At 40.9% G+C, this 26,934-nt stretch overlaps 1 protein-coding gene across 4 annotated transcripts; it reads left to right on the top strand.

The window, feature by feature from the left end:
- The first annotated feature begins 6,409 nt into the window (after positions 1 to 6,409).
- Positions 6,410 to 23,987, top strand: pcdh12 (protocadherin 12). 4 transcript variants are annotated; one of them, XM_037077953.1, is made up of 6 exons: positions 6,410 to 6,463; positions 6,816 to 9,721; positions 12,937 to 13,019; positions 17,130 to 17,281; positions 22,055 to 22,219; positions 23,178 to 23,987. In XM_037077953.1, exons 2-6 carry the CDS (start codon positions 6,860 to 6,862, stop codon positions 23,435 to 23,437), a joined length of 3,522 nt encoding a protein of 1,173 aa, XP_036933848.1. In that variant the 5' UTR covers positions 6,410 to 6,463; positions 6,816 to 6,859; the 3' UTR covers positions 23,438 to 23,987. The 4 variants fall into 4 exon arrangements, with proteins under 4 accessions (XP_036933848.1, XP_036933845.1, XP_036933846.1 ...); XM_037077950.1 differs by having other exon boundaries at positions 12,934 to 13,019; XM_037077951.1 differs by having other exon boundaries at positions 6,415 to 6,459; positions 12,934 to 13,019.
- The last annotated feature ends 2,947 nt before the right edge of the window (positions 23,988 to 26,934 follow it).

The raw sequence follows: 26,934 nt of genomic DNA, 5'->3' as shown, positions 1-26,934 counted from the left end.
TTAATTCACATCCTTGTTCTGTGGTTAAATTGTGTCAAGTTAACAACGATGATAAAAATGTTGGCACCATGAGTGAAGGGGAGTTTTCAGTGAGAGAGTCCCCGTCTGTTAAGTTGTCAGTGTGTGTGGTAATAAATGGCAATTGTCTGGCCAGAACTTGCTAAGTTATAAATACTAGTACTTAGCATATCTTGATGTAAGTGCAGATTAAGGTCAAGTCATTGACTTGTGCTTACATTTAAGTTAACAGTAAAAAATGTTTTTCACTCCACACATTTGCATTGAGGTATTAACCCTGTTATAAACTTACATGTTAATAAACTAAAATGTGGATGAGAAGTATATACTTAGTACACTAGTAGTATATAGATGAGTGTACTTGTTGTATACTTGAAAGTGTACTTCTGTAAACTTAAAATGACCTTGTAAAAGTATACTTAAAGTATACTTTTAAACTTAAAAATGTTCCAATTCAGTCCGAAGATGTATTAAATTAGTATACTTTCTAGTACGCTACAAGTACATGGTCCATAGTAAACTTGCTGTACTTATACTCAAGCATACTTAATAAAATGAACTTCAAGTATACTACTTTTTGGGTCCTCCAAACACTTTGCTAGCATTAATATAAAAGAAAGGTTTTCTGATATAGTGCCACCCATGTTGATGTGTCCCGGTGTCTGAATTAGTGGCTGAATCTGAATCTGGGAAATATTATTTGAGGATTCCTTTTTTTCATCCTTTCCTCCTCTCTTCTCCTTGTTCAGTCTCGTGTTACTTCTGCTCTCTTCATTTCATCTATTCTCTGTTTCCTCCTCTCATCAACTGTCCTCCTTTTCAGTCTTTTCTCTCATTTCCTCACCTCATTTTGTCTTGTTTCCCTCCTTTCTTGCTTCCCTATCTCCTCGTCTATCCTTATTTCCTTTTCTTTCTACTACTCTCCTCTCATCTCCTGTCCTTGTTTGTTGTCCTCTTTTCGCCTTACTTTATTTTATCCCCTTGATTCTTCTCCTGTTTCCTCCTGTCCTCTCCTCTCTCCTGTCCGTATTTTAACTCTCCATTATCATCTCCTCTTCTGCCCCCCTCTAGTTTCCTCATCTCCTCTATAGTTACCTCCTCTCCTCTCCTCTCCTCTCCTCTCCTCTCCTCTCCTCTCCTCTCCTCTCCTCTCCTCTCTGCAGGACATCCTGTTTCTGACCTCCACCATCAGGCTGTTTCCTGCAACAGGAAACTCGTCCACAGATGCAGGGGAGGAGAAGAGGTGAGGGAGGAGGAGGCAGGATGGAGAGGAGGAGGAGAGAAGGAGGAGGAATGTCTGCAGAAATGTTTAAGGAGGAGAAGAAGGGTGGTGGAGGTGATGAAGAGGAGAAGGAGACACAAATCAGTGGTTCAGTCAAACAATAGAACTGGAGGTGAACGGGTTCAGCTCGATCACTGATTGGGTGTGAACAAACTGGTGTCATCACCTGTTGTCAGCTGGGATCCACCAATCCGACGCAGGTTCAGCAGCTTGTTATGTACCATATTTACGTTTGTTGTAAGGTGGTGACTTCTAGTGGCCGTAGTAATTATTGCAGCAGCACAGGAGGAAGTTAGGAGTAGTTTAATGCAAGAAAGTCCAAATAGGGAGGAGGGCGAGGTGGATGGTTGGGTCAAACAAGTGGAGGACTTTTATCAAGCAGGTTGCTGTTTAAGTCCAGCGTGAAACCAAATGTCAATGGAGAGTTATGTTAACTCAGTAAAGTAGTAAAGTTAATTCACTTACTTTAAAACATAGTCATTCTAACCGAAAACAAAATGTTTTAAACCTGACCACCTGTGACCTTTAGAGGAAGGTCCAGTATGTGTGTTGCTGTTATGCTGCTGTGGTCAGGTTGTTGTCAATTTGATTTTTGGATTCAGATGTTTGGGTCTGAGGATATGTTGCCCTTTGAACACAGAAATTCTAAGAATGGCAGACGATTATCTGTGGCTGCCTGACAGTGTATGTGTTCATGTTAATGAAGGAACTTATCACTGAGTGCATCAGTGTGGCTTGCTGAGGTGTCTTTAGTAGTTTTTGGACAAGGGACAGCTACAAAAAAAATCATTTTTCATCTGGAACACAATCAGTTAATATGAAAATGAATGGGGTGAGACACACACACACACACACACACACACACACACACACACACTGTGTATCCTCTCACAGGAGAGTGTGGTATTTGTCTTCTTCCACTCTGATCCTTATCTGGCAACATGTGGGTCAGCAGATCAGCTACATCCTGCCTTTAACACACACACACACACACACACACACACACACACACACACACACACACACACACACACACACACACACACACACACACACACACACACACACACACACACACACACAGACGGGCTAAACAAAAGGTGAATGTATTGTTGAATGAAGCACTAATGGCTGCTAATGGGGTCACACACAAACGTAAACACACACACTCGGCTGAAGCTTTAAATCTGCTGCCACTTTTCTACACACCTATTAAGGCTATAATAAGTTGTCATCGACAGGACAGGGGGCTGTTGGTGAAGGGTGTCACTTACCATGATGACCTGATGACATCCAGGGCCACCGCTGGACAGATTCTGACACTAAGCTTCCGGTTTATTTCACGAATGACTGGTGATTTCTTATCTTATTCATTATGCTCACTGTGGCTGCCTCCTCTTGTATAACACATTACATTATATTAAATGGAACTGGTTCCAAAAAAAGGCCAGTCAATGTTCAGTATCTTGAAGAATGTGTTGGATGTTTGCTTAGAACACTGATAATTGTGGTGTGTTGAACAGTTCAGGGAGTTTTTCTTTTACTTAACACACACACACACGTCTGTGTGATAAGCCAGCATGCTGTGATCTGTTATCAGCCATGGAAGAGGAGGGAGGGATCAGCTATACTTGCTGATAATGCTGAAAAAAGGTTAACCTTAATCACAAACGTGACCCAAATCCCTGCAGCTGTTGCATATGTTCTTAATTTGTTCAGTCATTTAGTTTTCATTTCAGTTTTTCCTTCCTGTCAAACTGTAAAGTCTCATTCAGACATTTCCAGCAGTTAAAGAACACAAGAAACATTATAAATAAACTTCAAAGACAATGAATGAAAGCAAACGATGAAACACTGAATGAGTTAATGTTGAATAGCTTCAACTGAGCGTCTTGAAGTGAAGAAAGTTGAAGATTGATGGTCTGCTATGTTCTGACCACAAACCTTCATCCAGGTGGTGGATTAATTAGAAACAGACGTGTTCCTGTGTGTGTCTGCAAAAGCACTCACTTCCTGTAACTTTTTTCAACTGGGAATTTACTCTCTCTCTCTCTCTCTCTCTCTCTCTCTCTTGATTGGCTGCAGAGAGGAGGTTCACGGTGTTTGTTTTGCTGATAATCTAATCTGATTGGCTGACCTCTGCTCTGCCTGGATGTTTCAGGTTTGGATCACCTCAACAGGCGACTGCAGACTTAGAAGTCATTTTAAATTTTTCTGGTTCCCTTTAGGATTTAATAGTTCTTGTGTATTTCATCCATCTTGAAAGTTTTTTGTGTGAGTTGCAGAGTTTTGGATATGTTTACATTCTCTTCAGTGAAATGGCATTAGGTGGCATTCAGCCTGTGCTCAAGGCATTAAAAAAAAAAAAAAAAGGCGCAGAGCAGTCTAACCCTGTCAGTATGTCCTCAGTCATCTATCTCTCTGTGCATTAGAAGATGACAGCGCTGATGTCTTTATGATTTAAACAGTTGCTCTCCCTCCGAGCCGAGAGGAAAGTGATACTCTTGAACCTTCCTCGGCCTGACTCTCTCTCAGCCCGCAGGACTGAATGAAAAATAAGCGCTGAGCATGCTGGGAAGTCATTCAGCTCAGTGGATCTGCAGCTGTTGAGCTCTGACTGGTTTTAATGGTTTTAACTTGGTATCTGCAGGTATTTTAATCTGACCGGAGCCAGAAGAGACAGAAATATCTTCATCTAAAGCACTGTCTCATATAATGTTTTCTCCATAGTCTTTTTAAAGACTGTGACAGGATTTCCTCAAGTCTGCAAACTTCCACTGACATGTCTTCTGAGTTATAACTTTAACTTAAACTTTAACTTAGTTGCACAATATAATGGATATAGAATAATGAAACAATCTGTACTAGATTGGTTCCCTGTAAACCTCACTATCACTTAACAATTTTGTCTTCCACAAGGCATGAAATCACCTGGAAAAGAAGGTTAACTGATGATCTGGTCAGGTCTGGCACCATTTCTGTCTACTTTCATATTTTTATTATAGAGTAAATGAATGGATAAACTCATGCTTTGTCCTGTGTTGTTGTTATTTGCGACTCTGAGAAACACTAAAACTACTTAAAACGAAGCAGTTGTTTTTGCAAAAACTGCACCAACAATAATACCACTTGGAAAAACAAGTGTGTTGGAAAGTTGTCCAAGGAAAATATATCTCTGTGCCCTTTAAAGCATGCGTTGATCAGATAACACCTTATAACAACCATCATTAATGAATAGTACATTTATATGGAATTACACTTTAGTTAATAGTTTTTCAGTGGTCAACAAACACGTCAATGCTTCATAAACCATTGATTGACCAATTGTTTATTTTAAGCACCTGATTTTTTTTTTTTTTACTTTTGCAATTATGGTATATGAAGAATTTCATAGGTAAATTTATTAATTAAAAGATAATAGTGGTTTGACTATTAGCAAACATTGATTAATGATTTTTTTTTCAACCAACTGTTACTGCTGATCACCCTTAAATGTATACTAAATGGTTGTAATTCTGACAGTATTATGATACAATACAATATTGTGTGTGTTTAGTTCCTTAGACATAAATTACGTTATGTTACAACAAGTTATTAACAATCTGAAAGTCATGATATGTCACAATATGTGAACTGTTTGTCATCATGCTTTATTTGGAAAATTTAACAAAATGTTACTTGTGTATTATTGCAAAGTTGCTATCAATGGAACCCTTCACATACGAAACTGACACTAGAAGTGTGGGTAGAGTATCACAGGTTGAAGCTTAAGGCCACTCGCCAAGCTGTCGTATTTGATGAATTGGGAGTGAGAAAACTTTGAAAAAGTACATGAAACTTTCCGAAACTTCACAAACACTGGACAATCATCTATTTTGACCAAATCTTTAATATAAACACATTCTACAGTGAGTGGAAGGCTAAATGCACACAACCCTCACCCATCTCATTTTGTAGTGCAGAGAATCAAATCATCTAAAATATCTAATTCTGGAACGAGTAAACTCCCTTTCTGCATTGATTTGATTTACTAATAAAGGTCTTGCTCACAAAGACCTTTCTCAAGATATCACAACCATCATGATCATCAGAAATCTTCGTAACCGAAATGGCGAGTCAAATATAAATGAATCGAATCAATGCAGAGGTGAGAAGTGTTTGCAGGAATTTAATCTTTTTTTTGCTGGAAACAAATCTTAATTGATCAGCTGCTTATCTAATACATCTTCTGTGCATGGCTTCTCCATCGTTCCATCACTGAGCAGGAATTCATGATAATTTAACGTGATACAAAGGACTCCCTTCACCAACAAACAAACCTTTAACTGCAAAGGAATGACTGGGATGAGCTCCTGCCCCTGATTTGCTAGAAATGTCTGGACATGGTTGGAGATGAATGCTTTAACTCCTCATAATTATATATTGGAAGAAGCTGGAATGTGAGTTGTGTCACATTAAGGACAGGCTTCTGAATTTTCAGCATTCACTTCATAGCTGAATGAGTCTTCAAGGATAGTGTTTCCTTGTGTTGAAACAACCATATTATCTGGTTCATTTCCAAGGACACACATTAAAAACAAGTATAAGCTCAAAGAAGAGAAATTTGTCTTCAATTGTGGACACATTAAAGTTTGGATTTAAAGAATACACAATACTAGTTTACTCTTTATAGTCTGAGGGGGAAAAAAAGCCTGACTGCTTTCACAAAGAAGTTTACTGATGACTGACAGCTGTGAAACTGTATTTATGATGATGCCCTATATGTATTTCTGCTGTCAGAGCAAAAGCCTGAATCATATATCACTGTGGTGAAGTGTAAATATATGTCCTGCTCCCTCTGGGATTTGAAGAAACACACATTTTCCAAATGATCTTAAGTGCTCAGATTGCAGGTCGTGATGACTTTATACAGACAGAAAGGGGAAGAGAAGGCGGTGTCATGTTTCTTTAAAAGCACTCCAGAGTTGTGCCGAGTCTCCTCAGGGCAGGAGGGCTTTTCTCTTTGTTTTGAGTCTGGATACATTTGCATATGACCCTCCTCCTCCCTTTGGATTGGCTGAGGCTCCGCTAGCATGTGGAAACCCAAATCCAAACTTTCTCAGTTGAGCAAAACTTTCCTGAGTTGAGGATGAAGTGAGAGGCAGGACGCCAGCAGCTGTGTGAGTGAGTAATAACAGCAGGCAGAGAGAGGCTAGAGGTTTATGAACAGAGAGGATGATATCTTAATTGTAGGTTGCTATAATTGTCTCCTGTATCAAGTTTTTTTTTTCTTTTCTTTTCTTTTCTAGGTATTTGTTTTACAAAACCAACAGTTTTCTCCACTGCTTTTGGTTGAGGCTGTTTGTTTTGTGAGAAGAAATTGTAGATTACTCTAAAGAAAAATTGGATTTGATCATCTTTCCATATCATGTTTCTTACAGATACATAGATGGGATATACTTTACTAATATTTTTAACTTTCAAAAGAACACAGTTTTAAAATAATTTTGTCTCTTTCGTTTGTACTGACTTTTAGAAATGTCTGTTTAGCCACTAGTCAGGAGATTACTTCACATCATTATGCTGCTGGCTCTTCTTCTGCTCCTGAGTCTTTGCTCTGGCGCTCGCTCCTCTGAGCCATCATCAGTAACCATCCAGTATCGGGTTTGGGAAGAACAGCCTGCAGGCACCAGGGTCGGCCGTTTGGTGGATGACCTCCGCCAAAGAGATGAAGGTGGTCCTTTTGAGGATTTCCAGGTGGTGGAGCACGAAAAAGCCCTTCCCTTCTCTGTCAGCACTCGAGATGGGATCGTGTCCACCCAGGGCCGGCTGGACAGGGAGGAGCTGTGCCGGGGGTCAGACCTGTGCGAGCTGGCCTTTAGCGTCCTCTACAGGAAGAGTGGTGCTGTGAACTGCCTGCGGGTTCGGGTGGAGGTGATGGACCAGAATGATCACAGTCCCAGCTTCCCCAGTGCAGTGCAGGAAGTGGAGATCTCAGAGACAGCTGGCCTCAGGATGCGAATCCCTTTGGACCGGGCTGTGGATCCTGATGCAGGACCAAATGGCCTCCAGACCTACTCCCTGTCAGTCAACCAACACTTTGCTCTGGATGTGACTGTAGCTCCAGGTGGGACAAAGCAGGCTGAGCTGGTGGTGATCAAAGAACTGGATCGGGAGTTTCAGGCCTCATTTGATCTCACCCTGGTGGCATGGGATAAAGGGAACCCCCCCAGGTCTGGCAGCACATTAGTCCGTGTTAATATTCAAGACTCTAATGATAACAGTCCCATGTTTGAGGACAGCACCCCCACTGTGGAGCTACCTGAGGACATAGCCCGTGGGACGACCATCATCAACCTCAAGGCTACTGACCCTGACCAAGGTGCGAATGGGGAGGTGGAGTACTCACTCAGTAAGCACACTCGTCCGGAGGTTCAGAGGCGCTTCTATGTGGATCCAAAAACTGGAGCTGTGAGTCTCTTAGCTCCCCTGGACTATGAGGTCCAGACCTCTTATGAAGTGATCATACAGGCCCGTGATCGCGGGCCGAATGCGATTCCCACGCACTGCAAACTGCACGTCAAGCTTAGCGATGTAAATGATAATGCACCAAGGATACACATGACCTGGACTCCACCTAACTCACCAGTGGCGACTGTCCTAGAAGGAGCCCAAGAAGACACCTTCCTCGCTCTGGTGATGGTTTCTGATGCAGATTCAGGAAACAATGGCAAAGTGAGAGCACAAATTCAGCAAGGATCAGGCCCTTTCCGCCTTAAACGTATCCATGGCGACAATTACATGATTGTCACCAATGGCAGCCTGGATCGAGAGATGGTGATGCATTATAACATCACTCTCCTTGCCCAGGATTATGGAGATCCCCCACTGTCTTGTATCAAACACTTGCCTGTCCATGTTCTGGATGAGAATGACAACGCCCCTGTGTTCTCCACCTCCATCTATAAGGCATCCTTCAAGGAGAACAACTTGGCAGGCTACCAGGCTTTAAAAGTAGAAGCCACCGATGTCGACTTGGAGCTCAGCGGAAGAGTGTCCTACTTCATACGCAATGGCAATGAAGTAGAATCTGACACAGAGTCTTTCTCCATTCACCCAACAAGCGGCATCATAAGCGTCAAGCTTCCACTGGACTACGAGGATTCCCATGCCTACTCTTTCATTGTAGAGGCCGTCGACCAGGGTCATCCGCCTCTCACCAGCACAGCCACAGTGCAAATCGACATCCAGGATGTGAACGACAACTACCCAGTCATCAAGGAGCCCAAACCCAGAAAGGGTGTGGCTTCTCTAAGTGTTCCTGTCAATGCAGACAGGGGGGAGATTGTGACCGAGCTTGGGAATGACATGGAAGAGGCATCCACCACTTTGCCGATCAATCACTCAGTCAGAGAGGTTGGGTTCCTTGCATCCACCATAAGAGCAGAAGACCCCGACTCGGGGCTGAGTGGACAACTCAGCTACCTCATCACTGATGGGAACGCTTATGGATTGTTCTGGTTGGACGAGTCTACAGGGCAGCTGTTTGTTAACACCACCAACGCTACTGAGCTAATCGGGAAGACTTTTAAGGTCGACATTGCTGTGTCTGACATGGGCAGTCCCAGCCTGGCCACTAAGGCAACTCTAGAGGTGACTTTCATCAATCTCAAGGACCACCTGAAGAATTCGTCACCAGGTAACCGCGGACAGCTCAGCTTCACCATGATGATGGCGATCTGCCTGGGTGCCACCTGCCTGCTGCTTCTGCTGGCTGTTGCTTTGGTGACAACGTTCTGCCGCCCAGAGAAACGGGACAACCGGGCTTACAACTGCAGACAGGCAGAATCGACATACACCCGCCACCCACGGCGCCCTCAGAAGAACATTAGGAAGTCAGACATCCAGCTAATTCCCGTCATTAGAGGGCGAAAAGAGGATCCTCCTGAAGATGACAGTGAAGCCCAGCCTCTTTCTTCGACTCAAATGACGTCAGAGGATCTACAAACTGAGCGACAGTATACGTTAACGCCATCAATCATGAACACTAGCTTCCATTCCCAAGGCTACCCAGAAGGGGATGCCACTCAGTCTCAACCCCACCACAGCAGAACGCTTCGGAAACCTGGAAACATTGAACTTGATGGCTCTTCACCTCTGACACCCGCCATGTCCTACCGGACTCTTCAACCATCCAGGAACCCTTCATCATCCTCTTCAGTATCACATTCGAGCACTTTGAAGCGCCAGACTCGTGCTGAGGGGGAAAACGAGGAAGTGCAGTGTTCAGCATCTCAGGCAACTCTCAGGAGGCCAAAGACCTCGGAGGGACGAGGGGGGCACGATGCAGAACATCGGCAGATGCTTCGTAACCTGGTTCGCCTGTCCATGGCTGCGTTTGGAGACTCCATAGAGCTTTCATCTGCTTCTCCAGAAGTGCAGGTGAGTTTGGTATCTTATCAACTTATTTTCACTTTAACCCTTTCACGCATGGCCTCCGTCACAGTGGACAGAGCGCTCAGCGCTGCTCTCGAAGCTATCTGTAATACTTGTGACAATTTTTACTCACCTCCAACTCGTGCTGTAACACATACAGCCCACGCTCTCACCGTCTCCATGACTTTTTCCATAGTCGTTTCATTTTGGTTTTGTTTTTTTCAGCCAGTAGGCCCTAAAACAAGTACTACTGCATCTTCGGGTTCGTCCGCCATGTTTGTTTACACTGAAGTCACATTTGACCAGGCGAGATTTGTAATATTGAGCACACTTTTACAGCGTGACATCAAGAGGTGTTTTTCTCTTTTCAGAGAAACACTATTACAATTTAACTGTAATTTAATATTTGAATGTTAAGGACTTTTGTGGAATTCCCTATCTACAACCTATTTCTCATAATCTTGAGCTCATTCCAGGCAGAAAATAACTGCACAACAGTCGCAAGTTGATGTGCATTGCAGTGAGGATTCCCCTAATGTCTAATGTGTGTTTTTTATTGATATTTTCATATTTACATCCTCCTCAGTATCTTTTTTTTTTTTACTATCTATTTTTCTTCAGCATTAAGACTAATGCACAGCTGCTGGCAAATGTTTAAATTTAATACAGCACCATCTAAAACTGATCATATTCATTTCAATATGTGCTTACATGAGTTGGATTAATTAAGTATCCCCCATACAGGCTTTGACATTATTCTGAAGTGAAGTCCATTAGAGACAACACACACGCAAACAAACAAACGCACACACACACACACGCACACACACACACACACACACACACACCAGCATTCCTTACACTTTCCCATCAGCCTCTCTGCTTTCTCAGCCTCCTGTATGGTGACTTACTCAGACAGCCTGAAGGTCGGAGTCGGGTAGAGGTGTGTGTGCGTGTGTGTGGAGGGGGGTATAACTAGCTGACGGATGACTGTGAAGAGAAAAAGCAGTGAGTTTATTCAGGTGCTCATGTGTCACAGACAGTAATCCCCCTCGAGAAACTCCGACAGGCTTTTTTACTGAATATCACATATCAGATTCATATTGAAACCAGGAGGAGGAGGTAAAAGAGGATGTGGAGGAGGGGGACTACACTCAGGCTCTGAGGAGGGTATGGATGGGACGACTAAAGTAAGCTGTGATGTGTTTGTAGTGTAAACTAACACCACCCTGACATGCTTACAAATGACCCAAAAATCACATTTACCGCGCTGGTGCAGTCGGAGGAAAGCAAAACAGCTTGGGCTAAAAACAGCAGCTCAGAGTGCAGAGTAGGATACTGAAGCAGAGCACCGCCTGTCAGCTGCAGATACTGAATGACCATGGATTAAACAATTACATTTGTGGTTGGCTGCGTTGTTTTAAAGTCTGTGCTTTTATGTTGCTGGTCAGCATGATGGAGCAACACTGAACTGACTACTGAACTAATGGGCTCTTCTGCATTCATGGATGAGGGAAGCTTAGTGAACCATAACCATAACTGATTGGCTATGCACTCTATTAAAGCATGAATATCTGACCTGAACCATTGGGACCTGATGGAACCCTACAGGCATTTTGGTACAAAACTTTGAAATGATATCCAGGTTTGTTTTGGGTTGATCACGTCAGTGGACAGCAGCAGTTACTGCTTGGATGTAACTCAAGTACATCTGTAACCATAGGAATAAAATACGTGTATAGATTATTTTCTAAATTTTAAATCATAAAAGCTTTTTACAGTCATCCACTCTGTAATCAGGCTCAACAGACATGTGGTAATCATGGCAACAGCAGCATGAAAGGGTAGCACAAACTCAGTGCTTCACCTTACATTAAATGTATTGGGCTCAAGTTGGGTTCTGACCTAATAAACAGAACTCCCGTCGAGCTCGGGTCAGGCTCAGTTTCTATCCTCTTGGACTTGCTTCAGTTAGCAAAAATACATTTTGCCAAAATTTTGCATGACATATGTGGTATCTTTAGAAAGCTTTGGTCCACTACAATCAAATATGAAGTTTAACCAAAACATAGATAGAGCCACTGTTAGGTGCTGTTTAAAGCAGAAGAAAATCCATTTCAAATCTATCAGTTATACTTAATAAATCATCCAGAAACATTCAGACAGATATTAACAATCAGAGAGTCATCAGAAACATTAGTTTGAACACTTCAGACCTACAGAAAAGCTGCGCTGGTTAAAACACAGACCTGCGTCAATGAGGGCAAAAGTTGCTGCCAACGCCCAGCAGACACAGAACAAAGAGCTCGGCCAGGTCCGACATCCTCACGTGAATCCCATTAGAGACAGGAAGAGGCCTTTTTCTTTTTACCCAGAATCCCCCTCTTTTCCTCCTGTAACCTCCTAGCTGGCCCAGTTGGCACTCATTGGCCTTCAGACGGTTCTCTCCTCCCTCGAGGTCGCAGAGGAAGAGGCCTGCTGGACGCCAGCGAGGAGGGGGATTTACAGTTCACCTCCACCTCAACACCTCCCCACCCACACCCACACACACAGAGCTCTTCCACTCATCCATATTTCGCAGCCCATCCTAGAAGGAAACGGGCCAGAGAAGAATAGGCTTCTACGTAGAGACCATTTCCTGTGGCTGCAGCAGCATGCACGTGCAAAAACACACTAATGTCATGGCTTAAACAAAGTCATATATTAGCAATGCCAACACACACACACCTTCACCAATGTGTGTGTGTGTGTGTGTGTGTGTGTGTTTCCTCCCTGGTGTGCAGTGTGTATCCGCTGTATAACAGAGCTGTCAGCATAAAGCTATGTGCAGTGAGACAGACGCAGCCGCTCGGTTCTCACACTGTAGAACTAAGCAAAAAAAAAAAAGTTGATAATGTTTACTCACTCTCTACCTTAGCAGAGCTGAAAACAGCTGCATGTACCGTTCAGCAGTTAAAACTACACAAGGACACACTCACTGGTCGAATATTCACGATCAGCTGGAGTATTTTACACAAGAAGACTCATCAGTTAACCAAGCGACCAGAATAAATGTTGGAATATCAGTCGATTTTTCAAACCCCTGATATGCTGGATCGATTTTCATGGTTCCAGTTTAGCTGATGATGAAAAGAATGATTACTGTGTCTTTATTAAGTCTTTATACTATGTGGAAAATCATTTTTCCTCTTCTGTCTGTCTCTCCTTCCTCCCTGCAGCAGATCTCCCAGCTCCTCTCCCTCCTCCGGCAGGGTCAGCTGCAGCCGAGGCCAAACTTCAGGGGGAACAAATACTCTCATCGCAGGTCAGTCCGACTCGCTCATCCTCAATACATCCCTCCATCCTCCCACTCCTCCCTCCATCCTCCTCCTCTGAAGAACAGACACAACAAACCCACAACAAAGTCAACCCAAAAAGCTCCTCCTCCTGTGCATAGTAAAAGAGTGTTTGATACAAAGCCTCCAGATTTCCATTTGGTGTCATTTTCCATTAACTCACACCCAAAAAACTGAGATTACAGCAGTTCCCAACATAATTTAAAACATACCAGTAAATGTCAGCATGATGTCATAGGCTGTATGTGGAAAGTTATACTAAACGGCATATGGACTGAAACAGGTCGTTTAGTTGTTAATGCATGGGTTTCATCTGATAACTAAATAAATAAACCAGAGATTGTGCTGTGTTCAACGTTTAGATGAAGTTAACAGCAGGGCACATACTGGGAATTTTCTAGATTATGTGTCATTTACTATACAGTAAAAAGTAATCTAATTTGACTGTAACTTCATGTATATTGTGGTGAGAGGGACCTCCCACTGTCTGTCTCTCCTGTGGGTTTCAGTCTGAGGTTTTCAAAATGAAAACACAACAGAGACGCTGGCTTTATTTTGTGGCTGTTTGTGTTTTTTTTTTTCTGTTTAACCGCCAACACGTGATGTAAGATTTTTTTTAGCACAGATTTGACAAAACTCAGATGTTTTGTATTAGAAGATTTAAAAATGCAATAATTGTATCCCTTTAGTGCAAACTAAATCTTCAAGGTGGTAATAATGAGGCCGTTAACACAGGTCACTACAGCTGACCACAGTCTGTTCTGTTGACCTTGCTGCTTGACTTCACAACAGAACATCTTGATGTTTTATCTTTCCTCCTCTTTTCCATCACTCTCTTCATCCTCAGAGGATTGTTTCGAAGCCAGCTGGCTGACTGTGATCACTGCTGTGCTCTCCGATCAAACCAGGCCGCCTCTGATAGCGGAACAGACAGACATTAAAGGGGAATGCCGCCTATCTTAAGGACTCACAGATGTTTAGCTCTGCATGACAGTTTAGTTTGTTTTTGTTTGTTTTGACACGTCTGCATAAATGATTGGTTATATGCAACCGGTCTGATTCATGCAGACGTGTATGTGGTTATAATGTAGCATCCTCGTGTCATTTGCATGTGATTCTATCACTCAGTGGCCAGTTGCACATAACGTCACTGTGCTGTGGTGCACCACACTCCAAACTGGAGGCTGCAGATTTAAACAGATTTGAGACTCTTTGAGATGCAACATTTCATTTTCAACATGGCCCTGGACACCATGAACATCATTTACCATATATTCACTGCCTTTATATAGCTGTGATAGACAAAGTTTAAGTACATGGAGCAGAAAGTTTTCATTGTTATTATGATATTTGTGACAGAACCACCAAATTACCAGCAGTGACTCAGTGATGGTTCTGCTACATGTATTAAAAGAAATGTTCAAATTTTGATTTAAATTAAGTCATCATCTCCCCCCTCAATGCTGAAGGAAAGTCAGGTGAAGTGTCATAGTCCACAAAACATTTCTGGCTGCTAAATAACTGAAGTAGCTGAAGACAAACAACTGATCCATACAGATTGTCTGGTATAATCCTTGTCTCCAGAAACCCTGTGATCCCAAAGTGATTTTAAAATATTTTATTTCCACCCTTAAAGTGCGATCAAGCCTGTTCACCCACTTCCAAGCTAACACTTTTTGCTTAGCAGTTACAGTGACAATTTCTGCTTTAAAAAAAGGGTAAATAACATAAATAACTTTTCAAATTAATTTGGATATTGGGGTTTCCACAGACTTTGCTGCATGGAGCCATTTTATGTTTTATTGAGTTGCTTTTTTAATGTTTTTATTCATATCTAGTTGTGTAGGAGAATGCTGCAACACCGTTTTACTCCAGAAATGTTTGGGGAGTACAAAATGTCACCTGATTTTCCATCATATGAGGACAAATGACTGAATTTCAATTTTTGGGTGAACCTTTCACCAATAATTCTTAATCTTCCTTATTTGAATTAACCCCCTCTGTCCTTACTTCACCTTTGTGCGGTTCACTGTTCCAGAAACAGAAAATCAATATGGCTGAATCAAAATTCACAGTCAGGATAGCAGCAACCGGTTGAAGCAATAACAAAAACAGAGCCTGGGGCCCACTTTGGGAAAATGCCCCGACATCTTTCTTATTCAGGGTAAAAACAGAGACAAAGTAAGAGTAAAGCTGCTCTTGACTTTTGCTTTTTGTTGATGTGGTGAAAGTCAGAAGTTGTCCGTGTTTCTGACCGACTGACCTGCTGTGACTGAAATAACAGCAACAGACAAACAGGACACAAAAGTCCAATAGTCAATGTCACAGGAAGAGTGTCTCATAACCCCTGAAGTATTCAAGTTTGCGTGTGTGTCCGTGTGTGTTTAAGTGTGTGTGCAGGCAAGTTATGGCAGCTTTGTCTGAGTGATTCAGAGTCTCTAACAGGAAGCAGCTACCTCAGCGGCAACCTGGCGATGAGATTAGATCTGACATCACCTTGATACACACATGGCACTGTTGCAAATGCAAATAACACACAAATGCGCGCGCACACACACACACACACACACACACACACACAAACCTTTTTTTTTTTTTCCAGATTATCATTAATTAACATTAACACACATTACATTAACACACCATATTATTCCATATTAAGGATTTATTATTAGTATTTGTTTTGTTCATGATTCCAATTGTTTTAGGTCCTAATCATTATTTGAACATTAGCATTAGTTTTTGAGAGTTGTCATGAAGTAACTTGAGGTGAAATCATCTCCTCACCTCACACTCAGATAAGATTTTAATCTGCAGTGCCTGAATAAAATGAGTTTGTATACGTTTGCTTTGGAGTGACTAACTCATCTGTGAGCTCACCGTTATCTCACTGGTACTTCCTGTCTGAGCCCGCCTGCAGCTACACACTCAGATACTGCGCAGCCCTTCAGGTTTAAAGTCGTGTGTGTGCTGAGGTTGGGGGTGTTATCAGTGGATTTGCCAGCTAATAGCTCAGGCATTTTATCACCATCTTATCTTGTGACAGACCTCTGGTCTGATCTTGAGATCTAGCACTGGAGTTCTGTCTGTGTTTTTTTTTTTTTTTTTTTCAAATCAGGATTATTGTTCTTTGTTTCTCTTTGGGAAAGAATAAATAAAATGTTCAGGTGATGTTTCTTTGTTCATGTCACAAACTGGCTCGCAGCTGGACAAAGGAGGGGAGAATGCACATGAGTTGTAACTAAAATAAGAGTATTTTACGTGAATTAGAAGCAAACTAAGGCTCAGACAAGCTGAATACAACATAACCAAACAGGGTGGACACTTGGAGAGAGTGAGTGGCGGACTGCCACCAGTTTATCGAAGTGTCGTTGTGTCTTGCAACTTGACCAGGTGACCTAATTCTTCCTGATGACCAATCTCAGCCCATCATGGTCCTGAAAGGAGAGGCCTGCTCAGGGGTCATCATATCCATGTTTGTCCCTCAATTTCAGCCCAATCACCGCTTAGGTTAGGGTTAGGAAAAGATCATGTATTGGCTTCAAATACACAGCACAAGATGTTCTGACCTCCCATCAAAAATATCTGGATTTTGTTGCTTTAAGCATGGCTGGGTATTGTCCCGAGATCTGCTTCTTCATTTTTTTTGCTGGCACGAATGCAGCGGGATGTCCAGACATTTTGTTTAATGCACCTGGTTTTATTGCCTCATACATGGCTAGAGATTTCCCAACTTCCCATGATAAATTTCAGTTTATTGTCATCATAAACATGGCTAGAATTATCAAGCCTCCAATGAAGAAGGGTGTAAGAGAGTGGTTTGTGATTTGGGGCTTTCCAAATAAAATTGACTTGACTTCACTGGTCTATTTTTGTTTATTTTCTAAACGTGTGACTAAAAACATGAACTTTTCTACTGAATTTGTTTCAAATCAAACTGATGAATGTAACTTAACTAGACGTGCCTATTCAGTTGGACTGAAACACTTGAGATAAAATTCCTCTCTGTGTTTTCGGACATGCTCGATGGAGAAACGTGTCATCTCTGATGTTACCTGACAGTTGTGCGTTCTGTGCAGATATGGAGGTCAGGACTGCTCTGATTGGCAGAGCACCAAAGACAGCGGACACGGTGAGAGCGAGGCTGGAGATGTCGACTGGGAACCAGGAAGAGAGTCGCCCATAGACCCACAGCTGGAGGAGGGGCTTAACAACCTGCTCAACAACGCAGGTACGCACACATAAACACAAACAGTAACACATTGATCGAGGCGCAACAAAATCATCTGCTGCTTAACAATAATTCTTGGGATATGGTGAATGAGATGCTCCAGTCACTAGGGAATCAAATTTTGGGGATGTTTCTAATTCTGGTATAGTCTGACTCTACAATGTTTGTCTTTACTGTCTATATATGATTGTGTAAAGTCTCCTGGTGTCACTGAGTTGAGCCGTGACCTCCTGGTGAAACTCTTTGATTCACGGGGACAAAAGCAGCTGAACTTCAGCCCCTGTAGAACGTACAGACTGGTCACTCACAATGGACGCATACTGACAAATGTAGAAAACAGGAAGACAGCAGGAAATAACACAGTCGCAGGTTTTACATCCACATCCACCCACACGCTCCATTCATCTGAGTCTCTTACTTAAATTCAAACTGTTGATAGATATGTTTTCTTTCTTTGTCTTCAAATGTGATGTTTTCACACTTAAAATTCCCCAAAACTGAACTACTGAAACTATAAAATGTCTTGTTAGAATCAGTTAAGTTTTCTTAAAAAGCAAGTGTAGTTTCAGCAGCTCACTTTATAAAAAAATGCTGAACATTATTCCGATTCCAACAGAGATATCTTGATGTTTTTTTGGTACTAATGTAATTAGCATTTAAGTTTTAGTTAGCTCTCATTAGCATGATTGTTTTCATGATAACTTTTTATTTAGTATACTTTAGTTTTAATAGCATGTTAGTATTAGTGTGTTGTTATTAACATGACAGTAATAATAGCATGTTACAGTTGTTAGCATCATATGCTGTTTGTGCAGTTATGCAGTGTGCAGGAGTTATTTTGATAAGAACAACATTGTTATTAGCTTTTAAGGTTTATTAGCAGATAGTGTTACTAGGTTGTTAGTATCATAGCAGACAGTCTTTTCAGCATTATTAGTATTGCATGTTATGTTTTTAAGCATGTAGTGGTTTTAAGCTTGGAAGTGATAGTGTCGCATATTATTAGCCTTTTATTGTAAGTATCAGAGATAAAAAGTGATAGTGTTATTACCATAGTCATGGTCTTAGCATATGGGCTAGGCTGCATGTTAGGGTTATTAGCATGGTGGTGATATTATGCTAATGTTACTAGTGTGCCAGTGTTATATGCTCATTTGATTAGTTGTATAAGGATTACATTGTTATTATAATGTTACAGTGATAGACCTAGCATGCTAGCATGTAAGCATTGCTAAAATATTTTAGCAAGTAAGTGTTAGCATATTGAAGTTGTAAGCATGTTGGGTTATTGGCATGTAGCATTTAGCATGTTTTTGTACAATAGTATTCTTATATTAGTGACATTATCATCAACATGAATATGTTAGAATGTTGATATGGAACCATTAATCCAACTTTTTGGTCATTACATTGTGTTATTAGCATGTTAGCCTCTACTAATTACAGCAGTTGTGCAAGGAATTTTTGTTAGCAGTCAGCGTCACTCTGGAGGTTGGGTAGCGAGGCAGGACTCATTTTAATCAGTCAACCATGGCTCTCACTTTTTCAAAGTCTAACTAAGGAGTTTTAGCTGCCAAACATCAAACATACTGGAGGCTTTTTGTTAAGCTGGGAATTCCACAGTGTAAAGGCCAGCTTGGTTTGTAGGCCACATTGTTTGTGAGTATCTGTGTGTGTGTGTGTGTGTGTGTGTGCGTGTGTGTGTGTGTGTTAAACAGTTTCTTCCTAGTATTGTAGTGGTCAGAGCCCTGGGCGTAAAGAGGGGTTTTTACTGCCTGATGATGGTGGAGTGAGCGTCACTTTATGAAGGGAGAGAGAGGAACAGAAAGAGTGAGTGGGAGTGTGTTGTGGTGTGAGTGTGATGCTTGACTCACGTCCAGCCTGCGGGGCTGTATTATCAGTGTAACTCACACCAGCGTACTGAGACAGCTCAGCTTTGATGAGGCCGTCGCAGCAACACATTCCTCTCTCTTTGTTTCTTACTTTTTCTTTCTGACTGTAACTGCTTCACCTTGAGGACTGTCACGATGAATCACACACACACAGACCTGCTCCTTTGTGCAGGTGAGAAGGTGATGTTACAGCTGTTGAAAGAAGAGTTTATGGTTCTGTGGAAAAGAATGTGGATGTGTGTTTTCTTCTTCAGATGTTGTTAAAGTTACGTTCATGATGGCGGTATTTTACCATGTTAATGTGTAATACATGTTCTCTTCATTCACAATGATATTACAATCTAGTTTGAAGGGTTTGAGGGCTTTTTAAGGCAGCTGTCTGTGATTTGAATGTATCTGTCAAGCTCTAATCCTCATCATAGTGCTTGCAAAATAATGACTGGCCCAGAAAAAAAAAAAAAAATGTGTTCAAATTTGATTCTCCAGATAAAATAAGGGGTTAAGGGAGGTTTAGCCTACAGGTTAAATGCAGGGAAAGACATTATTGTAGCAGACTTTTTTATCTGTGCAGGATCTGCTGAAACTCGATACGTTCAGTAATTTCAGGAGAATTGAGCATTGGGAGGATCTGTGGTGAAAAAGTGCCAAAACAAAAGGAGGAAAGAGGAGGAGGGGGCTTAACTCCGGGGGAGGTTTGTGCCACACGGGGTGAATAATATATGTATGTGTGTGTGTGTGTGTGTGTGTGTGTGTGTTAAGCTTATGTGTGTGTTCGTAAGTTAACTCTCTACATCTGGTCGTGGTTAGATGAAGGAGACCACAGCTCTTCAGCAGACTGAGTGCAGAGACCCACAGTGTTGAACTCTGACCCCATTTCATTAATCTGTGGTTTGAGTTAATGATTACTAGTACATTCACATTTGACATTCATCATTAAAACAATCTGGTTTTAAATGAGCTCCATTTTTGTTTTCTTTGATTCCCAAAACTGAAAGTCAATGGTGGGCCACACCTTTTGTATTTTATTTTTACGATTCAGAAAGGTGATCAAAAGTTTCCTTTATTTACTGACTCACACAGGTTCATAATTAGCATGAAGGAATCCTACATATTTGAAGGGCATTTTTACAAGAATGGCAACTTATATTCTTATAATTTTTAGACTGATTTTATATACTTATTTTACTGATTTATTTTGTAACTGGTACATCTTGCAGGCCACATCAAACCAGAGCTGGAAGACTTTCAGTGTATTTATTAAAACTGGAGAGGCGTTTTTTTTTTTTTTTTTTTGGTTCTGCGACAATCATTTCATCCTGTCATAAATAATTTAACACTAAAACGTATCATTCTTCACAAAAATGTTTGAATACCCTACATATGTATTTAAATAATAGGATTTTACTGTAAACCACTTTTCATCAAGATGGGCACCAACACTTCATGTTGCTCTGTATCTTTTTGTAATCCTGCTGACAAACAAACCAAACAAAGTCAGCGATTACAGAAGTCACAACTTTACATGAATAGCACCTCTCTGCAAAGGTTAGATTTCAAAATTTCTCTTCTCCTTTTCTTTGACACTCTCAGGCATTTTTTTTTTGTCATTTTCTTTAATGTCTCTCAAAACTTACATTAATGAGAATATTAACCTGCGGTATAGGCGTCTATGCTCGTCTTTCCCCTTTGAACATGTTTCTTTTCATCACAAGTTGTGTTTTCTCTCCCCTCACCTTCCGTAAGTAATCCTCCACATGCATGAGCTGATTCCAGCTCCGTGCTGGGAGAGGCTCTTCCATGTTTCAGTTAGATCAGATGAAACTTAAATAGCTCAGACATGTTGTGTGAACAGATAAACGAGACACAACCAGGAAGAACAGGACATAAACTGGAAGTGATGAGGATAAGATCGGACAAAACGAGAGCATTATATCTGAAAACATCCAGCAGACATAAGGTTTTACAGTAAATGAATAAATGCAAAGAGACGTATAATTATATAATCTTCTTGGACGTGTTTGTTTGTGACTCAGAGACTCGGTTTGTGTGCTTTCACCCGGACACACCCGGTGTTTACGCCTCTTACACTGACAGGAATGTCAGGCTGGAGGCAGCGAACACACCGGGGGGTGTTATGTCGGTGTGGACGTGATGTTTTGCCGTACGTTGGGAGCGCGTCAGGACGCCATGGATGGCAGGAAAAGCCTGTTGTCAGCTGCCAGATAAAACCACTGTGTCGTTTCCTTCTTCTCTTCCTGCCATATTCTCATCCAGCAGTCAGAGAGAAGCTAAAAGAAGAGATTACTTTTAATCTGTCCTGTTGAAGGTATATCCAACTGGGTGTCTGAGGATTTTATAAATGAGTCCCTTCAGATTTCAGTTTAGAAAATGAGAAACCAATCTAGAACATCAACTTCTGGCCTGAATGAATAATTAAAGAGGCCTTTGTTGTTTTAAATACTTTAAGATCACGGCTCATGTTTTACTTACACCTCTTTTGTGGTAATTATGCTTTTACACGAAAGTTTGACTCGTATACATTCACAAATAAAGCCAGGTTGCTTTTTTTGAGTTTCCTTTTTACTGCAGGACCCTGATTTCAGTAACATTCAAAATCTTAATATTTACTGTGATAAAGTTCAGAGAAAAGCAGTAAATCCTCATATTTAAAGCTAGGGTCTACAATCCTGGAGAGCTAGTGAATGAGCTAGCAAGATTTGAAAGTGGCACCTCCTGTAAGTCCCCCCCACTTAACATTTTTTATAATCTCTTAATTGTTTATTCCCTGTGACTTCAATCATTGATCTGCACAAGGACTTGAATCCAGCCCTGAAATGAACCGTAGACCAATAAAACATCTTATGTGGATCTCTTTCTGTAGATGATGTCTTCTCGGAGGTCAACGATCCAGCGTGGATGGCCAGACTCTCTCTACCCCTCACTGCTGATTACCACGACAACGTTTTTGTCCCCAATGGACCTCCATCCACTGACAGCGAGCTGCTTCCCCGCGACGCCCTGGACTCCTCATCATTCTCCACCTTTGGTAAAACACAAAAAACTGCTGCCATTTGTTGATCTGATTTGTTGATGCCATTTGAAATATAATAATAATAATAATAATAATAATAATAATAATAATAATAATAAGTGTACTTTAGTTACTTGAAACAAATATAGATTTTTATTTCTTTATCTCACCACTTTATCTTTTGAACACATTGCCTTTCTTCACGAGAAATGTTTGCATACTTACAAGAGCTATCAAAAGATAAATTTTTTAAATCACAATTAATCGTGATTTTTTGGCACATTTTTTTTCTGCTCTAAGTGTACCTTGATGTATTTTTTCATGTTCTTAATACTTTTAACAACATAAGAAAGGGTTAGGGTTAGGCAAATATCCTTGCTTTTTGAAAGTGTTTGTTCAACACTTCCAATCATGCAGGAAAATAAAAGGCTCAAAAATATTCCCTCACCCTAAATGGGATAAAAACATGGTGATGTCTGCTTTTGGCGGGGGGCGGTGGGCTCTCTGCATCTGCCATGTTTGACTTGTACATGATATTTGAGACTCGACGTACTTCAATGGTAACTCATTTCATGTCGACAGTACGACAACTTTTGTCATATCGACCGAACCGTCTGGCAGTGAGAGTGAATTTGCCGTTCATAAGTCCTTTCTCCATTTCCTCTCACTTTCGCCTTTTCAGTCCACCGTGTTTTTCCCGAGCGCCAACCCTGCTTCTTATTCTTCTGATTGCCTTACTTATTCTTCTGCCACTTTAATGTTGAGCGTTAATCACGCGTTAAGAGGTTGCTGCGTTAACGTGTAATTAACACGTTAACTTTGACAGCCCTAATAGTTACCATTAATTTTTTTCTCTGTTTCAAAATGTACAGGCAATTATTCGATGATTGATTAATTCATTGGTATATTGTAGTAGAAGTAGTAAGTACAACTTCTGTTAATGACACCTCCCCTCTTCTTCTCTTCCTCTCAGGTAAAACTCCAGAGAAGGACGGCCCACTGGGCGGCGCCCTCCTGTCAGAGGTCAGCACTCTGTTTGAGATGCTGATGACGCAGAAAGCTGACGCCCACCCCGGCCCGCGGCCTGACGTCCTGTACCGACTCTCTGCAGCATACCGCCGCTCGCTTGGATTGGATGGCACCGCTATGACCGTCCCAGGCAACGCACCAAGGAACTCTGGGAACACAGAGAAGAGGTCGGGTGTGGCTCCAACCTCAGGACTATATCAATAAGTTTCTTACGTGACACGTTACACTGGAAAAGACTGAGAGCAGACTAGTAGCTCAGATCAGGAAATGTTTCCTACGCCTCTGTGTCTGAGGAGTATTTTGGGATTTTAGAGGCATTAATGATCAAATATCATATCATTAGATATGACAGCACCTGTAAATACTGCCATGATTAATTATTTTTTGTAGAATTAGAGGTTACTTATAAAAGGATGTGTCACTTCCAAAGAGGACTAAGAGTGAACATGAAGCTGATGTCTGGCTCATTATATTCACACTAATCTGACTGTTGTGGGTGCTTTTGTAGCTCTGGTCCTGGTCACATATTCAGGCTCAAAGATTGGAGAGGCGGCGTGATGCCATTTGAGAATTGAGGTCTATAAATATTCTGGCACCGATGTCCAGACTCAGGAATGGAGAGATGAAACAGAGGAGCTGAGGAAGTATTGATTTTATGCAAACTCATGCAACTTTATCTATTTCTTTGTAAAATTCACAACTGTAAAGAAACAATTCTGTAGGGATACAGAACAAGAAAAAAAAAACAAAAAAAACAAAAAACATTCATGCAAACAGATCACTCAGGAGATAAAATTCAGCAAGGAGACAACTTGTCCTCGGTCTTCTTCTGGTACAACAAGGAGGTCTTTTGTTTGCATCTTTCCTCTGACTTTGTTTCTTCACTGCCCCTATTTCCCACTACTTTTAGAGGGGAAACTAGATACAAGTAATCTCATCTACAGACATGCTGAAACTTCAAACTTCTTTACCTTTCATTATCTTCATGTTTTGCCTTAAGTACCAGGTTTTGCTGCCACTAACACAACTGGAAAATATTCCGACACCTCATGAAAAATATAGTCTTTAATGCTTACAAAGGTTGAGACACAGTCTTGAACAGTGGTCTTTGGCTTGGAACCCATCTTGCCTAGCTATACTGTAGCTCTACCACCATCCTCTTCACCTCCTGACATAATGGTCTGCACATAAGCGTTTAACCTGAATGTGATATGACAATCATTGTTGAGATATTGATGATTCTATGATGTACTAATAAGAACGCATCCAAGGTTTGCCAACATTTTATTCTGGTGACTGGAATGTGTGTCGAAAATGACAGATCCTGTTAAAATGGTGCTCCACTACAGTACTTGTTTTATGTTTAGCATCAATAATTTAAATGCAGGTTTGATTAACAGTTAATTAAAGGAATTGAGCGGAGGAAGGAGCATTAAAATTAAAAAAAGTCTGTAGACGAGAACAGAAACTGGACAACAGATGTAGTCTGAGATCATTTACACAGAAAGTCAAGTGAGGTGGAGAAAAAACAGACAATATGAAGGAAAACAGGAAGTGACAGTGAGATCTTAAAACAGCAGGAGAAATTAATATTAATGGTCAGTCTGAAAGTTGAAAGGTTGTCTGGTTTTCTTGTTGTTTCTGACTTGGAACAGTGAAACTTTACGTCTTAACTCAGGACGGATGTGTCAGGACATAATAAACTGGGAGGCAGTTTTTGTTCTTTGGCTGGCAGAAAGCGAGCCGGCGACCAGAAGGAAACGTCTCTTTGTCTTTTGTTTTTTCTCAAGACTAAACAGAAACAAGCTGAATACAGAGAAGAAAAAGTGTTTGTTGACAGTAGAGCAGCTTCGTCTGAACCTCCTGTGTCCACCACCTCCTCTAAGTAAACTTTAAGGTTATTGTCGCTTTTTTCAAGAGGATTTGGGAATATCAACTGAATGAATTTTAAGTTGCCGTAACTCCTTGTTGTCTGTTAAATTATTGGTGTAACTTCTATCCAAAGTTGTCTTACTCTTTACTTGCAGCATTTTTTTTTCTTTTTTTTAACTGAATATTACAAACCAGATGAACAGCACTTTGTAAATAGTCTTTTGTAAAACCTTTTGTATCAAGATTTTTTTTTCTAAAGCTTTTTTGTATTAAGAACATGTGTGTAAAACTTATTTTATAGAGGAAATATGTGAAACTATTTGTGTCAAGAACACATTTTCATGTTGTGTAACATTTTCAATAAAGTTTGTGTATCATGTTAAAACTGGATGTCTAAAGAGGTCATCATGTTTTCAGGTTATTAAGTGTAGAAATCTCAACTCAAACAACATTCAAAACTTCACTGGAAAATCATCCCATTTTATAATTTATTGTAGTATGCTTGTGTGTCCTCCTCTTCTGCTGTGTGTTGGTGGTTTGGATGGTTTGTGCACGTGTGTGTGTGTGACAAACATCTGCTCCCATTATGGTTCATCACCATCTTTCTGTGGGATCAAACAAACATTTGGGCTCCTCAAAGTCAGCCGCTTATTTTGGGATGATGATTATTTTTGTGTGAAGGTTAGAATGACAGATGGTTGAAAGTGAACCTCAACACAAGAACTGCAGGTATAGGATTCTCACAAGTGTGAAAGGTAGGTGGATAAAAACTGCTCATATGTTTCCCTTGTGCAAAGCGCCATCTGGTGTTGTAGGGACACATTGCACGCATACTGTTTAGAGCTTCAAATAAAACATGAGCAACAGCACGACCTGGTGGCAGCTTCAGGAACAACCAGCAAAGAAATTAGTTATTTAGCAAAAACAGACAGCAAATCCAGTCTTAAAATAAATAATTTGTTTCCCTTGAGAGCACAATAAAAAACAGGATTTAGGAAAATGAATTATGCTACAGTTGTATATAGTGAAGTATCATGGTGTTCTCTAATGCAACTGATGAATTACAATGCAAAGAAAGGAGACGGACAACTGCACTCAGTTTGAAGAAGTCATGATCGTCACTATGGTGGATGGATGAAGCTGAAACTGCAGGGATTTCTTCCTCTTTCAAATTTGAAACATGAACGATATCGAGCTCTCAGTTTACGCTCCTGTGAACCACACACAGATACATTTATAAGTGCACATTATGGTTGAGTTGAACATACGTATGGCATTTGAATATTGTCTAAAGATTGACTCAAAATCCTTCAATGTGATGTTATTTTATTATTATAATTGTTATCTTATATTCCCATCATTATACTTTTCAGACGTTCTCTCTTAGTATCAGATTTGTTCTGCTTTAAGTTTTGCTTATTTTGCATGTCAACACAAAAAAACCACACGAATACAGCTTTATGTGACACGCAACAGTAACTGAACCACAGAAAACCAAATGCAACCAAACCAACTGCTATGTTAGTCTGACTGCCAACAGTAGTCCTGGTGAGTCTGATCATCTCTGACAACCATCACCTGTCTTTGCGATGAACTAGTTTGGATGGGTTCCTAGATATTTGGAGTATGTTTCATCCCACATAATATGAAGCTCTGTAGGCGTCATCATTTTCTAAAGAATCAACTAGACTGTTTTTGTGCCTGTTTTCATTAGTAATCTTTGTAAATATAACCTTTTCTGGAGGCTAAGACTAATTGCTAGATTAGATGGAATTCATTTTACTGATTGATCATTTCCGTCCTTTACTTTTCCTCTACTCACATTTTTC

Source organism: Acanthopagrus latus, chromosome 18 (assembly GCF_904848185.1).
Source record: "Acanthopagrus latus isolate v.2019 chromosome 18, fAcaLat1.1, whole genome shotgun sequence".
Classification (NCBI taxonomy): Eukaryota; Metazoa; Chordata; class Actinopteri; order Spariformes; family Sparidae; genus Acanthopagrus; species Acanthopagrus latus.
This window is presented reverse-complemented; position numbering and strand designations above follow the sequence as displayed.

Coding starts and splice junctions, on each gene's coding strand:
- pcdh12 (XM_037077950.1), top strand. CDS start 6,860: ATGCTGCTGGCTCTTCTTCTGCTCCTGAGTCTTTGCTCTGGCGCTCGC. Junction 13,020..17,129: donor AACAAATACTCTCATCGCAG/GTCAGTCCGACT, acceptor CGTTCTGTGCAG/ATATGGAGGTCAGGACTGCT. Junction 17,282..22,054: donor CAACCTGCTCAACAACGCAG/GTACGCACACAT, acceptor CTCTTTCTGTAG/ATGATGTCTTCTCGGAGGTC.